The sequence below is a fragment of the Polypterus senegalus genome, chromosome 2 (assembly GCF_016835505.1).
Source record: "Polypterus senegalus isolate Bchr_013 chromosome 2, ASM1683550v1, whole genome shotgun sequence".
In the NCBI taxonomy this organism is placed as follows: domain Eukaryota; kingdom Metazoa; phylum Chordata; class Cladistia; order Polypteriformes; family Polypteridae; genus Polypterus; species Polypterus senegalus.
The window spans coordinates 272476821-272497537 of record NC_053155.1 but is presented as its reverse complement, the minus strand read 5'-3'; the positions used below and the strand labels follow the sequence as shown (position 1 = coordinate 272497537).

Here is a 20717-nt window from a genome sequence, read left to right as displayed (position 1 = left end):
AATTCAAAAGTTCCTTGACTGCATTATTCGACTCTACTTATTTATACAAATCAGCCTTTTCCCACATGAAGATTATTAAATCTAAATACTGTAGTGACCATAAATGCATTGAATTTTTATTGTGCATAAAGGTTATTCAGTTATGAAAGGTACAACAACATACATTCGACCTCGCAAGCCGAAAAAATGTGGGCACCCCTGATGTAAATGCTTCCATCTCCCTTTAAATATAGAGTAATGGCTAAAAATAATTTGAGCATTCAGTTGTAATTCTGTTTAGTATGTTCTCCTGGCATAAAGCTGCTGAAAGTGTGCATAGTATACATGAGAGTACGGCACCTTCCACTTATTTCTGGGCAGTGTAGTCAGAGCTGTTATAATCAATAAAGTCTCAAAGAAATGAAGAGATGAATACAAGACAACATGCAAAATTTCACCTTTTTGATTTCTCCGTATTTCTACACACTTGGAGGGGTGAACGAAAAAATAGCCTCCTCATAGTTTTAGCAGCACTAAATGCAGCCATGTGAAGTTAGAAGTGCTTCCCTCTAGCCTTTTGGTTTTGTTAGTTCTGTTATCTATGCACTTGTTGGAGAGAAGACATGAAGTGGTCATTGCAACAGCATACTGTGCTTCAATTGTTCAGCTTTTTGTTCAAACAGGCTTCTTCAAAGTGATACATGAGAGACTCTTGGGACAATGTCTCATTGTGAGTGCATCTGCAAAAGGCACAATTCATCAACTGGTAGCAAATGCGAGGAGAGCATTAAAACCAAGAAAACCTTTCATCCATATCCAAGAGTTTGTCTCCAACATGAATTGCATGGAAAGAAGTCCTCAGACATCGGCACAGCAGGCGGGCTGAAGTCTGTTTTCATAAACATGTTACAGAGTCTTTAAAATTGAAGAAAATTGGAAAACAAATAAGAAAATTAAAATGCTCCAAATTTATATTTACTTATTTGGCTGACACCTTTATGCAAGATGACTTAGAACATTTGTGATATAATTGGTCACACAGCGTAAGTAGCAGGATTTGAACCCGCAGGAACACAGTCTGAAGTCCAGTGTCTTAACCACCACACCACACCATACATATATAAAGCATGGACACAGGGAAGCTGCAGCGTAACCCACCAAACATTGGATAGTAGGCAGGAAGGGTCCTTGGATGCCAGCCCACCGTGGGGTGAAGACACAGACACATATACGGGCCAATCTGGCATCAGCAATCTATTTAACCTTCATGTCTTTTAAAACCCAATCTCAGATCATCTGAACATTACACCATGCCTACATTTTCAAACTGGTTTTTAACAATAAGAAAGTGTTTATTTTGCCACAACAAGCAGAAAAAAAATAAAAAGAACACATTTTCTATCATTTCAAAATCATTGACGGAACTTGTGTGCTTTTTCATAATTTGAATGTTTAAAATGTGTCATTGTAAGTGAGATTTAAGTTATACTTTGTATTATGAACAATTGATGGTATAAGATATAAATATGTAGCAGTACAATTGTGTTTTAGGGTTCGTCTGTCCCCCCAAGTGTAAATGTCAAACTCTGCCCATTCTTAAGAAGGTGTATGGAGGTTGTGGTGGACAGCCGGGACGCCTCCACAATGGAAGGACCAGAGGAGGAAGCATGGACAGAGCATTTCCTCCCCCACAGTACTAGATGGCAGGCCCCCAGGGTTGCAGAGGTGCCTCAGACTCCCATGAATTGGAGTTTGATACAGCCCTGTCGGGATCCATGGGTGCCCCCAGGGGGTGCTGCAGCAGCTGCTGAGCCCTTCTCGGCTGCTTTTCTGCCACACCCACAAGTTCGGCTGGAAATGCATCAATTAGCACATGAAGCATATCTGGGTGCCTTATAAAAGGGGCCAGCAGACACTACTTGGTGAGCCAGAGTCGGGGGGGAGAAAGACGAAGCTTGCCGGGAGGAGTGGAGGAGAAAAGAGAAGGAAGAAAGAAAGAGAAAAGGAGAAAAATTGTGTTGTGCTGTGTGCTGGAGATTGTGTTGTGCTTGTGGGAGACGGGGAAGGCATTTCCCACAAGAGAAAAAGGAAAACAAAATTTGTGTGTGCTTGCACTTGTGCCTCCTGCATCGGTCTGTGTCGGGGTTGACTTCCACAAGGTACGTTAAAGTTCTCTTTGTCTGAATAAGTACACATGAGTAATGCAACCAACTTTAATTCCTCATAATTAGAAGATATGTAAACCCTTTGTGCATGTCAGTGAAATCACCAACAGTCAAACTGACGAGTAGGGGGAATGCTGAAACACTAGCAGACAGCAGACCACCCAATACATTTTTATGGAATCTCGCTCTTACCTGCTTCAATGCATTCCTGAGTCAGGCAGTATTCTTCAGATTGAACTCCTATTAGACCACGAGCAGCTAAAAAAAAAAAAAAATTAGTGCATGAATGAAAAAGAAATGAAAGAGATGCAACATGTTATTTAATAAAAGAAATATTTTAAAACAATTACTTCATATACAGTAGAGTGCAGCACGTTACAAGTAAACATCAACTTCCGTCTTGGAATGGTTCAGTTTAACAGATAACAGTAATGAGAGATAATAAAAGATATTAATGTCCATTATCCTCTCATCCTGGACAAATTACCCTTCCGCTGTCTCATTGTTGTGAATGGACCCTTACTGTATAACTGACCAGTGTAGACCACATTTTAACATCATAATAGTCATAATGAAGTATACTTACCAGTGAACTTACTGAGCTTTCAGTCACGTCATATTTATAGTTTTAAATATTCAAGTTCTATATTTTACTAAGTTACACCATTTGTTCTATGATTTTCACACAGCTTTCATTTACTAATCTTAGCAAGTTGTGCTGAGTCAAGTTTTGTGACATCCCAGCAACTCAGTAATGGAATTCTGTGACTTGCCACAACAAAATAAATGTGGTTGGATTATTTCCTTAAGTTGTAGTGTAGTGAAGTAGTGGGTTCCTGTGTGTGTATATGAGAGTTGACAACCAATGAAATCACACTTTTCAAAGAAAAACACGACGCTGAGCTCATTCAAATCCCAGGATCCCTTATATTTCTCCAGGTCTTAATAAATGACTGACTTTTTAATCTATCCCTTCATCATCTCTAATGGCTGCATTTTCTCACCTACTCCCATCTTTTTTCCTTTCATCTTCCCTGGCTTTGTTCCCTCTCCTATTTATCCTTCCTTCTTGTTCCTTTCCAGTTGCACACCTGATGAAGGCTGTACAGCAGAAACGTTGTGTCTTGTAACTTCTTTTTTTCAGAGTTTAAATAAACCTTAACCTTTTTTTTTCTTTAAACAAAAATACTGTGCACACAATATGGCTGCAAAGAAAGAAGAAGAGGGGTGTTTTTGATCATGCAAACAGAGGATTGCTTGTGTCTGTCACCTCACATTAGAATGTAAAAAGGAACAAAACAAGCCATGACTGTGTCTGAACTCACCATACATGGAAAAAATTTGTATAGCCACTGGCACTGTCAGGTTGCCAAAACATGGCAAACTTGCAATACTTTGGAAATTTGAAACTGCACTGAAAAGTCATGAGTCATGTAGTCCATCATCCCCTGCAATTGTTGGTTGCATAACATGACATCCTCTAAGTGAGGAAATCTAACAACTGGAGTCTTTAAATTTAACATGCTCTCTGACTCAAACTCATGTAGCGTGCCCACCAGCTTCACTACCGATACAGACTGGTTATGTTAAAAGGAGGCTTTAAGGCCCCTGCAGTCGCAACAACCATACTGTATTTAGGTGGGCAAGCTCAAAACGTACTAAGTGCCAGGTCAGAACAAGTGTTTTTATGTAACATAGAGTAAAAGCAGAGGAGCACCCTTATAACAAGCCTCTTTACTCAACATAACAGTAAGAACAGTCAAATATATCAAATTTAGTATATTTACATTGTATGGCATGAAAGGGAGGGACATGCACAAGGCAGAACACAAAATACAATTTAAAAAGAACAAAACCAACACCTTGCTGCCTCTCTGGGCCTGCTATGAGCAAGTTTTAACTACTGTCTCCTTAAGGAAAGGTTTATAGGAGGGAGTATGGGGGGCTCACATGCAAGTCCTCCTCAAGAGTATCACTGAATAGTTCTTTCCTAACTTCCTGCTTCTCCCTCTTTCTCTCAGCTCTTAGCCTCTTCTTCCTGCTAGTGAGTCTTTGATCTCAGCTCTTCTCCTGACTCTAACATCCATCTGCTTTGCTGTCTTATGGCAGCTTTAACCACCCTTCTTAGAGGGGTCTTTTTATAGGCCTTCATGGTCCTTATCTTTAAGCCATTTGTGGGCGCAGTTTCTCCCCAGACAGAAGGTCAGGCATCTCTGGCTCCTGCAATCCTCTATCTCATGCAGTGCTGCCTCTGCCTATTGATCTTACAGGTATAATGTCACCGTAGGCCTCTTTCCTCTCTCTTTCTTTCTCTCTCTCAGTTTTTCTACATAATTTTCTTTTCATTTTGGCAATAAAAGTAGCACATGTGATAGCACCACAGCACTGTTTATTGTCTGCTGTACTAAACTCGCTACCTTATGTCACACATGTGCACATGGGAGGCAGCTAAAGGGCTTGAATGGGTGTCATTGCATGCTAGACCAGGGGATGGCAGTGTTCACTAATTCATTCTCTCTTTCCTCTGAAGACCAGCTGAAGGAAATCCCACCTGGGGATTCTGATGTCACTTCCTGTTCTGATCATTCTGACATCACTTCCTCCGGCTCACCTGTATAACTGCCATTTTCATTTTATTTCACAGTTCTGTTTTGGACTCCAGTCTGTAAAGACCTGTTTTTTGACAAGTACTTGTTCCAAGTATACGGGGTGGATACCCCAAACCTTTTTCTGTTCTCTTTTATCACCACACTTGCTATACCATAACCAACATTCATACTTCATGGCTTCAGGAGGTTGGAGTCCATTCTTAGGGTCATCAGGCTCAATGCAGGAATTGGCCTTGGACTGGGACCTTGTTACACACACACACACACACACACACACACACACACACACACACACACACACACACACTGGGCCAATATGGAATTGCCAATGAACCTAACAAGCACATCTTTAGGGATGAACCTTGAGAAAATCCACAAAGAGTTGGTCAACACATAAACTCCATATTTGGGATTCAAATCCAGGATTCTAAATCCATGAAGCAGTAGCACTAGCCACTGCTTCACCATGCTACCCCTACTACACTATAGGACCAGGGGTGTCACTAGCTTCAACACTCATTACAGGCGTAACTCCTCTCTCTCATAAAGCCATTAGCCCACTGAATAAGGGGATACCATGGAGTTTTTTCAGTGTCAGTTAGCTTCCCCATGGGGTTTTCTTACTGTTAATGACCAGGAGAGTACATGGCGGGTCCCTTGTCACTGCCAACAAGTAAGGGGAAGGTTAAGGGTCCCCTGTGGAATTTTTCTCCCTGTGAAGTTGGGCTGTATTAGATCAGCCTAACTGGAGGGTTTTAATTAACCTTGGGCTGGATGGTTGAGATCAGGGCTAAAACCCTAGAAGCCTATCCCAATCCACTGTATAAAACTCATTATAGTAAACTAGGGTGCTTTGCCCCCTGCTCACTTCACTTGCCAACCCCCAGCCTGTGCTACGCACTAGCCTCTTTGTGGTTCTGCCGCTCGTGTATGGGGACGTAGATGTATAATTTAAACAGTTTGTTATTTTCATGGGAATTGTTTCATATGAATAATAGAACAATTTTACATTTACAAGTAATTAAACATATTAAAAAATAGTAAAAAGTAATCATTTGAATGTAAATTATGTTTCATGTTGCGTTAGAGTTATTTGTTGCATAATACAATTTTGTTCTGTTTGGCTTTGAAATTAATATGCAAATACTTTTTAAACTTACACTTTTACTGTATAACTTCAGTAAAAACAATTTTACATCCTTCTTTCTACAGTAATTCGTGAGGTGGAAGACCGGATGGTGTTAACAGTTGTAGATATTCTTTGGAATATTGTTGATGTTTTCATCTTCTGCACGATCACCACCAACTGTTTCAGCATAGTCTATTGATACGCATTTAACCAATTTGTCTTATAAACGATCAACATTTTTGTCCTTAATTTGTTTGACTTCATCGTTTCTCGGTGCTAGGATTGCCCGTGTACTCATTTTTTCTGTTGATAACCCTTCGTGATGAAATTCTTCAATAAGATTTGGACATAATACATCTTCTTTAATTGGGAACTTAAAGTGAGGAAAACAGTATAATTTATAAGAGCTGAGAGAGCAGGAACTGTGTCTGTCAAAACCATTCACAGGAAGGAGAGGTGAGAGTACCGTGTGCATGGTTGAATATGGTGGAGAGGAGGGTGTGACTTAAAAAAAAATCTCATGGCCAAAGTCTCGTCTCGCGGGACTTGAAAAAATCTCTTGAAAAAAGTTTTGTCTCGTCCCAGGATTTTTTTTATATAATAGGGAAATATAATAGTCATTATGGAATTTATATATTGTTTCTCAGCATTACCAAGAAGTGAAATCCCAAAGTACTGAATATACCCTCTACCTAACAGTCCTGTAAATCAAGCATGGCCATGCGATTGTCTATTGTTTCAGGAAAAAAGCAATTACATAATTATTTTTGTATTGTAACTAGTGTGTGAGTGGATAATCAGAACTGTGAGAGGTGAAGTAATATAGCAAAACTTGCTGCATAATAAAAAAGATATATGTAATTCCCACCCAGAAAAAACAGAAAATAAGGTTCAAGTCAGGGGAAATGGGAAATTTTGGAACTAGGTGTTGGTGACACTGAGGTGTTGGCAGTTGTTTGGGGTTGATGCAACCTCATTTGGAACCCCTTGCCATCAGAGGGAGCAGTGGAGTCGTGCACAACAAGCATTCGCTGTGAAAGCCTTTTATAAGAATGGTGATAGTGTAACTGTTATGCAAAAGGAATTTCAGTGACATAACCAGTTAGGATGTCATGATCGTATCACGTCTGCTCATGCAATTACAACATGGGTGTGTAATTTCGAAGAAGTGGGTTCAGCCTTAAAAAAAAGAAGTCCCCAGGTGGCAGCTATTCAATGATTGTTTGGAAAGTGCGTCATTTCACCCAACGGTGACATTCCATGGCCTCCGAGATCCCCAGAGCTCAGTGATTGTGATTGTGATTTTTTTTCTCTGGGGACATCTTAAAAGCCAAGTGTACTGCAACTATTGCTGAACTAAAAAGGAGGATTGAAGCGGCAATCACTGGCATTCTTCTTGACATGTTACGTCAAGAAATGGAGAATTTCCACAACATTCTGTCAGAATGTGTACAGAGAAATGGACAACACCTTCATAATGTTTTCTTCAAAGCATAAAATGAATATTGAATGAATATTGATTACCATCATTAATTACATAACCTGTACAAGACATTTCATCATTAAATGTATTTTGCAATGTGTTTATTCGTGAATTGAACATCAATTAAAAATTTCCCATTTCTTTGAGCCACCCTGTACTTTGATACAAGACTGCATAAACATGAGAGTCACTAGATGGCAGTGGATTGACCTTCTGGTCTCTCAAGCTGTAATCTAAACCAGGCATGTCAAACTCACTACCGTTGGTGGGCCGTATACTATTATACAAAGTTACTGTAGCTTTCTTTCCAATACTGAAAACTTAAAAAAAATGTAACATTTAAAGTTTAAAGTTTATAGAAAAGCAATTTATTTCCATACAATCTCCATACAGCAACGTACAATTGAGTCTTAGCCTCTTAGCTAGGTCCTTATATAGGAATCTTACAGTTTGAGATCTATTTCTTTTGTCCCGATACTTGGCATCTCTTGTTAGTAACCAGTTTGTTAATATCAGGCTTGTAATCTTGTGTAGCTGCAACTTTTATGAGTGATGAAAGGTGCTCGACAGCAAGTCTTGAGCGATGTGGGGTTTTGGTAGCTTTCATTAACGAAAACAATTGCTCACAAAGGTAAGTGCTTCCGAACATAGACAGTACTCTCGATGCCAACTTACGGATCTGTACATATGAGGGTGGCAGGTAAGCATACAAGCCTGGCACACCAACTTCGTTGTATTTTTCCTTCAGAATAGAATCTGACTGCAGTTCAATCAATTCCATTTGGATATTCTCAGGCACATTCTCAACGTTGTAAGAGTATGGTGACGTAAACAGCACAAAGTCCTGTTTGTGTGAACTGAAATCACGAAAACACTCACTGAATTCATTCCTCAGTAATTCAAGTTGGAAAACAAATCCTCCAAAAATCAAATTTTACTTTACTAAGTTTACTTCAAAGTTTATATTTTAAAATAAGCCAATATGCAAAAAGCCCCCTGACCTACACTAATTTTACAAACTCAGAATCACAAAAATGTGTTAATAAACAACTCACCAACTTCTCAGCGTCATGCCTAAGGTATCAAGGAGCTGACGGTGTAGCTGCAACTATACTAGCAGATGACGTTTCCGGTACCGTAATGCCATGGGAAAACGCGCTTTTGTCAGAAGGCGGAAGTAAGAAAAGTCAATAAGTAATGCCGAAGATACAGAATGAATCAATCACAAACGATAGTAATCATTTTGTAAAAGTTTAGTGCTAACTATGATCTGTCATGCGGGCCGCATGTGTCCCACGGGCCGTGTGTTTGACATGCCTGATCTAAACCACTCCCATGTTGACTCAATGACTGCCTTATTATCAGAACTGCCTTCATGGTCTTAAAAGACTGTTCAGATGCTTGAAACAGAGTGTAGAACATGAGAGTACACATTGAGTAGGTCACCTGGAACATGCTTGAACATTAGAATTTTATGTCAAAGGTGAAGACATGCTAAAATATGCATAAAGGCAAGTTAACAACGCAGATAAAGATAAATCAAATATAAATATGAGTTCACATGTCAGTACACACAAAGGGAAGTTTCAGGGTTCTATTTTTGCAGTTCTTTACCTCTTGTTTTACACACATTGATTAATATTTATTTAATGTATGTTTAAATACACATTCTTTTTTTTACATTACTGTGCTATTAGCTTTACTTTGGGTTAAATTTGTTTGCCTCTTGTGCATCTTATTTGTATTTTACATTTCAGGACAGCACCTACAGTATGTGGAAGTAGTGAATTTTTGGCTTATTAACGGTAAAATTAAAATTGCAATTCCTTTATAGTTTTGTATTGTGGGCAAATTAAAAATATAATTAATGAAAGTATTACACATACTGTAAGTAGAAATGTAAGTTCTGAATACACAATGGAAGGTTTGAAACTTGAACGTTCACCTTATGAGAAGGACTATCAACATCCAGGCAGTGTACAGAAGAGGTCAAGAAAGCTAACTGGACATCAGTTGATCATCCTCTGGGCTCTGCTGACATATGCGCTTCCACCTCAAGAGGGGGAGCTGATGCTAACCTTATCTTCTTTTGTTCCCAATGAGGGCAATTGACTCTCCCGGAAGGAGGTGGTGCTCATCAAGAGAACACACCACAGGATGGAGCCCCTTTCCCACCGTGACTTTGTGAGGCTTTAGCAGCCAACAAAGGTTTCTCACACAAGAACCCTGATCTTTCATTTGTATGGCAACATCAGGCACACATTTTAGTTTGCTTTTTGTTTCGATTAAGCGGGGATGACTGGGTTGGCACTAGGGAATCCATTCCCGGACGGGTTTATCCATTCCAGGGAATTCGGGAAACCCGCATGTCATTCCCGGGAATCCCGGGCTACTGGGGATGACACAGTGCACAGACATCTCACATGTGAACAGTTTTAGAATGACCGACACTTATTTTAATTAAAACTACTGCAATATGTTGACACCAATAAAAGACTAACCTTATCTACAAGCAGTTCATGTTGTCATATAAGTAAATGTATCTAGTTCAGGGGTGCCCACACTTTTTCAGCTTGCGAGCTACTTTTAAAATGACCATGTCAAAATGATCTACCTAGATTAAAAATGCTATATATATATATATATATATATATATATATATATATATATATATATATATATATATATGCATAGTTTTACTGTCAAATAATGCAAAGAGTACGCGACACGTGTTTCACCCTTTACGTTGAGTTGTGGTTCGTTTATTTGACAGCATGTAGATCGGTGTAATTACATTCATGGCATTCATAGTCTGAATCAAAATCTGATTGTATGGGCGCATGTGGGATGACCAGTGTGTTAGAAGGAAAGAGATCTCAGACTGGCCACTCTGTATGTCAATCAAGTGGCAAATGCCATAGGGAGGATATATGATAGACTAACATTTAAAAAAAAATTTTTTTTGAACGCAAGCGATCTAGCTGATCAGATACTGATACACTTGTTCTAAACAACGCCCGCACTTGCCGTTGCTCTGAAACACCGCTGTTTCAGCTTTTACTGAGGGATCCAGTTTCTTGTCATCATTTTGTGATGGCAAGTTTCTTGGCACAGATAATGCGGATGCAACAGACTGACGCATTGCAATTTCAAGTTGCTGTTAAAAGTTGTTGTCTGACAGATGTCAATGAAGTCTGCCCTGTCCCAGCATTCGTGAGCTGCTGAGTGCAGACTCCTCCCAGTCCACTATACTCAGTCTTAGTTGGAGCCGGGAGACTGACGATTGCTGCTGGTTGACTGAATGAATCTGCAAAACACTACACCGTGGGCCAAAAAACCGTGCCACATAATTATTTTCATCTATAACTCTGTTATTTCTTGATCAATTTTTACACTTTTACACGCTACATATGCGAGCTTGGCAGTTTCCCGGGTATTACAGCAGTTTCATTCCTGGGAATACGGGAATGAAAAATGTCTGTGAATGGATTCCCTAGTTGGCACCTCATCAACTCAACTTGTGGACCTTCAACTTGTTGTACTCTACATATGTGGTTCCAACAACCACATATGTAGAGTACAAGACAAAGGAGGTTATGTTGAAGTTGTATAATGCACTAGCAAGGCCTCACCTGGAGTACTGTGTGCAGTTTGGTCTTCATATTACTAAAAAGACAGAGCAGCACTAGAGAAAGTCCAGAGAACAGAGAGAAGTAACTATGGGAAAGACTGAAAGAGTTGAAGCTTTACAGTTAAAAAAACAGATATTAAAAGGGACATGACTGAAGTATTGAAATTATGAAAGCAAATAGCACAGTGAATCATAGTTTTTACATTGAAATAAATCCTTCAACAAGAATTAAGGGACCAGGTTGGAAACCGGTAAGGGGCAGATTTGTCACAAATGTTAGAAGATCTTTCTTCACATAAAGAACTATAGACGCATGGAATACATTACCAGGTAGTATGGTTTAGAGTAGGGCTTTAAAGACTTTGAAAGGTGACTTGATATTATTTTACAGAAATTAGGAGAATGGGATTGGAAAGCTTGTTGGGATGAAAGGCCTGTTCTCGGCATCCTAATTGTTGTAATGTTCAGTGTGAAGTCATAGCTATGATCAAGTATTTAGGTAACAACAGTGCTTGTACTGGGTCAGCACTTATCAGTTTTTTGCAATTGCGTACTGGCAGTGTTTTCAAGTGCATCAGCCTGCTTAACGCATGTCAAGAACACGGGTTTTGGCACTTAAATGTGTCCACTTCAGACACTGAGTAATGCATTATTTTGAAATATTTCTAGGTGAGTAAGAAAGTTACACTTAAAAGTATAAGCTTTTACCTCATGAAATGGACAATTCAGGTGTGCTGAGTGGCAATGTTCAACATATATCCCCAAAAGATCAAGATAACCTTAGGTATTGCTAACAATGTTTGGAGATTGCACAATGCGATGGATCAAATGTGTATATTCAAGTAAAAGTTGGTCCTACTTTTAAAATAAAAAGTACTAGTCCTCTTTAATACGTTATTAGCATAATCAAACACTCTGTGTTGTATCTATTACCTAGAACAAAAATGAACTGAGAGAATGTTATAAATACACACCAGTTAAGAAAAATAACAATAGGAACAAATTAAAATCAAATATTTAAATTGCAATCCATCCAGTGTTTTGTGTAAATATAAGTAGCCTTCACTGTGAAAATGTGATTCAGTCCCTCAAAGTCAACTAAAAGCTCCAACATGGGTTGGGAAAACGCACTGCCCTGGAGAGCACCAACCACTTGTCAAAATACGCCAAGCACATCGGTCTCTTATTACAAATGAAAACAAAGATCATTCCCTCTGCAGGACATAATATGCCCATCTGTGTGGATCTAGAATACCGAGCACAGCTTGTGTTGTGAAGTTTGGACAGGCAGCACTGACAGTTTTTGAAAACTGAAGCACACTTATAATGAGGTACTGTGAAGATTTTACAGTAGGCAACACTTTAAATATTTTGCCCAAACATAGTGAACATAACTTGTAGTGACTGACTATTTCATTGTTTGGATTTAATGTGTCACGAGGCAGCTCAGTGGGGTTTTGTTTAGCACTGCTGGTTCACAGATCGAGCCTCATGGTAACTTTCTGTTATCCATGGGAAGTTTGAATATTTTCCCTGTATCCACATGGGCTTTTCCTCGGGGTGCTCCAGTTTTGTTTCTACATCCTCGCAGACATGCATGGTATGGCGATTGTCAGTTCTAAACCAGTTCAGTGTGTGTGTAGACCCTGTGACAGACAAGTACCCTCTATTGTTTTTTTTTCCTGAGTTGCATTCAGTGCTGCCTTCCCACAATAATGAACTGAACTAAGTGAGCTTGAAAATGTTATTTTCATCTGTGGGAGGTAATTATTTGTTTCCCAGCCTAAATTTAGATGTATCCTTGAGTCTAAATAAAATCACAATCCACTATTAGTATATTTCATTAACATTCCAATTGTATTATCTTATCGCAAGAAATTGATGGGACCATAAACTCACTGGAGACTGCTACTATTAACTCACAATCTTATCTGGCAAACAAAAGCCCCACTTGGAATGAAAACATGAATGAAGCCATCCTGTGTAGAGCTAATGGAGTACATTCAAATCCTAAGATCATTTCAGTACAGGCATGCACTGTATATCAGCAGAATTATCTTACTACATTAGTGGGCAGTACAGAACACAGAGCTGTTTAGATCAGGGGTCTCCAACTCCTGTCCTGGAACACTACTATACTATAGTTGCAGGTTTTCATTCTAAACCATTTCTTAATTGGCGCAAACTAATTCTTTTGCATTAATTTTAATTGACTTGTTATTTAAGACTCTGACCCCTTAATTATTTCTTTTTTCCTTAATTATCAGGGAAACAAAATGACCCAACACATAACTAACAACCCGTGTCCATCATACGATATCTGAAAGTGAAGAAAGTAGAAGATTTGAGAAATATGAGCCTACTTTGGTCTAGAAAATATTTGTACGGTGCTGTTAAGAAAAAATAAAATCAACAAATTTGGAAATGTGGCAGAATGAGAGCACCAACAAGCCAAGGAATTAAATAGCGGGTTTAATTAACAGCAAGAATTGACTTTGAATTAAGAAACTGGTTTTACTGAAATTGGTTGGTGTTTGAGGCTCCAGCTTAGATGGGCATCTGTTGGCTCACTTCACATCTCATTTCTGTCACTTATGGAAAAAAATGAAACAATTCAGAGGACCGAATCTTTAAAAAACAAAGTCAATCAAAATGAAAGGAAAAAGGGAGTTCATTAGCAGCAAAATCTGAGAATGAAACATTAGTGCCTTAGGAGTGGAGTTAGAGACTCTTGATTTATGCTGCATTCCATTTGAAGTAGGAAGTTGGAATTTTCAAGTTCCTAGTCAGAATTTTCAACTGGAACACTCCCTTAAGTCAGATTTCAAATTCTGAAACTCTGGGCTGGTCTGTCAAGTCGTTCAAGTGGTTTGACTCGTCACCATCGTGGTGCTCATAGACCGGATATACAGTATAATATGTAATGACCCGCTCATTAATTTTCTCAATATGGCACCACAAACTGCTGCAGCTGCAAATCTCAAAGTGCAACATCAAGAAAAAGGCATTGAATGGTGCTGGAGGAGGCGCTAATCTGCCGCAGGACCCCTTCACTCCAGAATGACAGATGATATACAGTACTTGTCGAGCTTGTGCTTGGAACGTGGAAGAAAGTCCAGGGAAATTTATCTCAGACACAGAAAGAACATGTAAACTGATTAACAAAGAACCCAGGAGCCGGTGGGTCTGTGAGGCGGCTGAATTAACCCATCAGTCCCCGTGGTATCTGGTGCCCTGTTTGGTTTAGCTTAAGCACATTATGGCGTGGTTGTTATCTCCTTGTGCTCGTTTGCCCCCTCTTCTACTGTTATAAGTCTTCATAAACACTGCACGTTCCATAAATAACTTACACACCACCTCTCTGTGATGCTTTCTTTTGACCATAGATGTCTTAATCTCGTTGCATACACAGGACTGCCATGGCATGATACACTGCTTAGAGTTCAATGAGTGAATGTTGATATCAAATGAATTAAATCACAGTGGATCGGTGCTATTAAACTACTTCCCAATGGGTATATTCAAACATACCAAAAATTATTTCAACAATGAAGACTTATCTTCAAAGGTGGGCAACCCTGACCAGGATTTACAACGAAAAGACCGCTGCTGCTGCCTCATAGCTCAGAGTCAGTCCAGGCCCTTTCTGAGTGAATTATACAAGGTCTCTTGATGTTCCAGTTGATTTATTATTATCATTATTATTACAAACCCCATGTTTAGAAAAGTTAAAACAAAAATCTATGATATGTTAATTCATGTAAAGCTTTAATTAAATGAAAAAAGTACAAAGAAAAGATTTTTAACAATTTTACGGACCAACTCAACTGCATTTTGTAAACACACAAATTTAGAATTTGATGGCTGCAATGCACTCAACTAAAACTGGAACAGAGTTAAAGTAGGATTGAAAAGCACACAGAATATTAAGCAGGAAAATTGAAAGGTGGGGCATCATGAGTGGGTATTAAAGTAGGATCCGTCAAAGGGGCAGTCTTTGCAAGTAAGGATGGGTCGTGGCTCACGCCTTTGTGCCAGAATTCATGCGAGAATTGTTAGTCAGTTCAAAAGTAACATTTCACAATGCAAGATGGCAGAGAATTTAGGTCTTCAACAACAGTGGGCGGCACAGTGGTGCAGTGGCAGCGCTGCTGCCTAACAGTTAGGAGACCTGGGTTTGCTTCCTGGGTTCTCCCTGCGTGGAGTTTGCATGTTCTCCCCGTGTCTGCGTGTGTTTACTTCCACAGTCCAAAGACATGCAGGTTAGGTGCATTGGTGATCCTAAATTGTCCCTAGTGTGTGCTTGGTGTTTGTGTGTATGTGTGTGTGTGTGCACCCTGCCCAGGATTTGTTCCTGCCTTGTGCCCTGTGCTGGCTGGGATTGGCTCCAGCAGACCCCCGTGACCCTGTGTTAAGATATAACGGGTTGGATAATGACTGACTGACATCTACAGTACATAGTATTGTGAAAAGATTCAGAGAATTCAAAGACATCTCAGTCCATAAAGGGCAAGGTTGGAAAGTGTGATCTTTGAGTCCTAAGACAGCACTGCCTAAGAAACCATCATGCTGATGTGAGAAATATGGCCACCTGGGCTCAGGAGTACTTCAGAAGACCATTGTCGCTTAACACATTCTGTCACTGCATACAGAAATGAAAATTGAAACTGTATAATGCAAGGAGGAAGCTATACATCAGCTCTATGCAGAAGTGCCGGTGATTTCTCTATGCTCAAGCTTATCTCACACGGACCGAAAGATTGTGGAACCGAGTGCTGTGGTCAGATGAGACCACATTTCAGTTTGTTTTCGGAATAAACAGGAGTCACGTTCTCTGTGCCAAAGATGAAAATGACTGTCCAGATTATTATCAGCGACAAAAGTCAGTATTTCTGATGGTATGGGGTTGCCACAGTGCCCACAGCATGGGTGAGTTGCTTGTATGTGAAGGCGTATATTAGGATTTTAGAGAGACATATGTTGCCATCAAGGCAATGTCTCTTCTCAGGACTTCCATGCTTATTTCAGCAGGACACTGCCAGACCACCACATTCTGCATGGGCTACAACAGTGTGGCATCATAGACACAGAGTGTGTGTGCTTGAGGGCGGCTGCTGGTCTAGATCAGTGTCTCCTATTGAAAATGTGTGGCGCATCATGAAGAGGAGAATCAGACAATGGCGACCACAGACTGTTGAGCAGCTGAAGTCTTATATCAAGCATGAATGGACAACATTTTCAATTGCAAAACTACTACAATTAGTATCCTTATTTCCAAAATGATTAAAAAGTGTTATTAAGAGGAAAGGGGATGTAAACAATGGTAAACATACCTCTGTCCCAACTTTTGTTGAGTGTGTTATAGCCATCAAATTCCAAATTTGTGCATATTTACAAAATACAATTAAGTTGGTCAGTAAAACTACTGAAAATCTTTTCTTTGTACTTTTGCCAGTTAAGTAAAGGTTCACATGAATTCACTTATCGCAGATTTTTGTTTTTATTGCATTTTGGAAAATACACTAACTTTTCTGAAACGGGGTTGTATTATTATTATTATTATTATTATTATTATTATTATTATTATTATTATTATTATTATTATTATTCTAGCAGTGCCTTAAGAAATGGGCGCAGGCTCCGTTAATTGTCGCCTCTAAATCATTCCCCCCTGCATGAGTGTGTGTGGGCGCGTCAGAGTGCGCTATGATGCACAGGCGTCTCTCCAAGTTTGGTTTCTGCCTGTCTGGCCACCCTGAAATGGATTAAATGGAATGGAAAGATAAATGTAAGAATGATAAAAGGTTAATGAGATATACTCGTAGAATAAAACGATCGAAAAGGGAAGGTCTGGATTGTCAACAGTAAATCAGCCAGTCGTTACCTTTCACGTTTCGGTTCACAGTTACACCTGCGCAACGCTTGCCGTGTTGAGTCCTTTAACTGAGTTTCTGAACTCGCTTAGTCCAATACTTGGGGGGGACCCCCGAGTTTAATCTAGTATCCCAGCCAGCATAAGATATAGCGTCGTTTCACCAATCACTGTTATCTGAGCAGTTTTGATTACATCCGCAAATCTGACAGGTTTAAGACTACATCGCTGGCCCACTAAATAAAAATGATCTCATACCTTAAAATTGCACGGAGCAGATCTTAAATGGTATGCATATGGAATGTAAAACACTCAAGCCTATCAAAAAAAGTGTTTAAAAGCGCCATAAATTGAAAGGAATAAACTTAAACTGGCCGCTTAACAGTAACGAGATCGATTCTTCATAATAATGTTAATAGAAGCTTACACGTACAGATACACTCCTTAATATCAAATAAATAATAGCAATACAGACATTAGAAATGTTTTATCTCCTAGGTGTTTTTCAATTCGCAGTGGAAATGCCGAGTAATTTATTCCTCGTTAAGTTCTTTCTTTCTTTCTTTCTTTCTTTCTTTCTTTCTTTCTTTCTTTCTTTCTTTCATTTCCATTCACAGATCAGATTCAAAATCCCATTATGGTTACAGCGTTTAAAATAAGGAGACATACATGCAAAACGAATTATTAATAGAGCATAACAGCAATACACAACACGCGATTGATTATTAATAATCAAAAAGCAGGGAAAGTTCGGAGGGAGCGCATGACTTCTCATGGCGGTGAGAGCTGCGCGTGAATTTCTAGTGCCATCAGTAACTCAGCAGGACTTTGAAACTTACCGAAAAGAAGTAGAATGCCAAGCAGTAGAGTGGCACATATAAAAACCGCAAGCAGTATTTTGAGCGTTTTGTTTGGCGTTCTGTCATCCTTTGGTTTGGAATTTCCCAGTGCTTCCATTTCCATAGTCCCTGAGAAAACTTGTTAAAACGCGGTAGTCTTGAATGAATGAATATATCTCTGTCTGTATATACAGTATGTACAAAAGGAGCTGAAATCCACAATCCGATTGGATCCCCTTGCGGAGCGGTTTCTTTCTTTCTTTCTGCTCCAGTCCAGTTAAAAGTGTTTCTCGGCTGGACACAGCTGCCTTCTTATTTCCTCCAATGGTAGTAGAGCACATTCAAGAGCTTCGGAGAAGGTCATCGGTTTTATTTCGAGCCAAGGCCCCTCGTGATGAGCAGCTATGATTTACTGAGGTGTTCTAATGTTTTTGGAGCAATCTGCTTTCGCCGTATTTCACATACTCCAATGGCAACAGATTATTATTATTTTTTTTAACCACCACAAAAAACCCACACAAGTGCACCGCGTGGGTTTTGTACGCTATAATTAAATGGTCGCGTTAGGTGTTTCGTCTCCTCCTTGGGGATGCTTTTTATAAAGCGTGTCATCAAGCTTTTTGTTGCTTCTTCTTTCACAGGTGCCTCTTGTGAAATTTTAAGGATATGATGGCATGTCTCAATGAGGCAAGCAAAGGGCTTTTCTTTTAATTTGGGTTTAAAATAAGTAACAGTAATTTGGCAGCACTGTGTGGAAACGAGTATAACTGTGCTGATCTGCCCGCGTGTGAGGAGCAGGAAGGAAGCCTCTCAAACTTTGGTACAGTTTTACATCCATGCACCTCCTTCTTGTGATTTTTAGATTCAGTAAATAAAAGTTAACCACCGTCGATCCAGCGTACAGTACAGGGCTGTGACGAGAGTTCAAAACGCTGCTTTATAAAGCATAATTTATCTTAATAATGCACTGCCCTGTATAGTTTCACTTTTATCTTAATAATGCACTGCCCTGTATAGTTTCACTATGCAGCATCAGAACAACACTTGTTTGCCGTTATATCCTTATTATCCTGCCGTAATATCTACTTTTGTATTTTTGTAGGCGCATATATTATTATAACTTGTAGGTATCTGGGTATATGCCGAGTGTGAGCTGTCATGGACTTGCGCTTTGGTTCTTGCTGCCTTGAGCACTTGGTCGGTTACGGATAGATGAAAAAAATTGCAATCCCCATATAAAAACGGGAATAGCTACAAAAGAAGAATGATATACGTCACGTGCACTTTCTGGTTACAAACTCTAAAGTTGCTCAGCACAGGAGTTAGTTATTGTCTTGTTCACGAAGCTGATAAATGCTCCCGCCTCCCCCGTCCAGGTTTACATCAGGGAGGTGCACGAGACGTCCTGCTACTCGAAGCAATACGACGCGCCGTCCTTAATTCTATCTGATGGGATTTTAATGGATAGAACTTGGATTTGTTTCCATGGCGAAAATGTGTTTTTTTTTTACAGAAGCTCTTTAAACAAATCGATAAATAAATACACACACACGCATTATGGTCACGAGAACGACTGAAAAGAAAGGAAAATAAAAAATAAAGAAGGAAAACTTCTGACTTGCTCACTAGTAAGTGATCATCGAAGGGTAAACCTGTCAGCACTACTCCCACGCTTCATATCGGTTTCAAGTGTTCAGCTCACAGACATTAAGCACACTTCATGAGCCCTGGAGTAAGTGCATTGTTCAGTGAAACTTTTTATTTTAATTCCTTTTTATTTTAATTCACATCGCCGGGATGTGAGACTGAATCAGTTGCAGAAAAATCCTACGGATTGCCATCCTAAAGTGTACGGAGGACTACTTCAGACAAAATTAAATACGCAAATACTATAAAATGTGGCAATAAATAATAACACGAATTGCGAGTATATACAGTATAATTAAATGTATCACTAAATTCATTTTTGCTCCTAATTTCTTAGTTTATATATTTTAGTGACGCGCACACAACATGCTACAACACCCGAAATGAATGAAAACTGCCTGGCTCGCTCGTCAAAAGCGATAGGGCGGGGTCTAGCAAGTCTTGTTTCTTGATTGGTGAATCGCCTGTAGATTGTACATAACCCTTTTGACAATCAAGGGCCACGATTACAGCAGACTCTGCAGACCCTTGGCAACGCATTCACAGGATCTTAGAATAAAGTCGCAGATCTGCACAATAATTTTCGACTTTTTCTTGCACACATACAGTCACCGTTTTGAGCATGCGCATGAGCGACAGGCTTACCCAGTCAATCAAAGCACAAATTTCCACTGAGGACGATCTACCAATCAAACAAGAGGACTTGCTGAAATCCACCCTTTAAACTTTGACAAGTGAAAGCGACAGGTCTCATGTGATGGCTTATTTTATGTGGAGTGCCAGGTCACTGAAATAAATAAAAGAAGAAATAATTAAATAAATGTGTAAGGAATTGCCACAAAAGATATATTTTCTGTAAATGTAAATGTAATTATTTATGCAAACTCTCCATGATATTTATTTCTTGAAACACGCATGCATGTGTGTGTGTGTGTCCAGTCCCTCGGAGCAATGTTATTGGTCAGTTTTCTTTGGTCTGATTGCTCAGTTTCACTTTGGTTGTTCAGTGGTAGGGGTGGTGATGCAATAGTTTAAGGGGTCAAAGACTGTGAAAATGAGATGGAAAATATTAACATCATCAAACTGAATAACCTACCGACAGTCATTGCATTCCAAATAAATAACTTGCAGACGAGGTACAACCTGAGTCTCCTTTAAAAATGAGAAGTATTCACAAGAATCCAAATGATGTTGTAGTGGAAAATGGGGGCCCATCTACCATTGGTCTACCATCACTAGCAGATTTGAGGTGAGAAAAGTTCCTCAAAATAACAAAGTCAGAGAAGGAGGCTTTACAGGAACTTGATCAAGAGGGGACGTGCCAGGCTAGATAACAATGAAAGGGGTGGAAGGAATACTGATG

The 20717-nt window shown here is 39.5% G+C and overlaps 1 protein-coding gene across 1 annotated transcript in view; it reads right to left on the bottom strand.

Moving 5' to 3' along the window:
- The window catches only part of phex (phosphate regulating endopeptidase homolog, X-linked), a 265482-nt gene extending 247015 nt beyond the window's left edge, over positions 1–18467 (bottom strand). The window contains exons 1-2 of the mRNA XM_039745579.1: positions 17708–18467; positions 2337–2402 (exon numbers count right to left, since the gene is read on the bottom strand). Of these exons, the coding sequence (XP_039601513.1) occupies positions 2337–2402; positions 17708–17831 (190 nt within the window). The 5' untranslated portion in view covers positions 17832–18467. The remainder of the gene's footprint in view (positions 1–2336; positions 2403–17707) is intronic.
- Positions 18468–20717: the final 2250 nt, after the last annotated feature.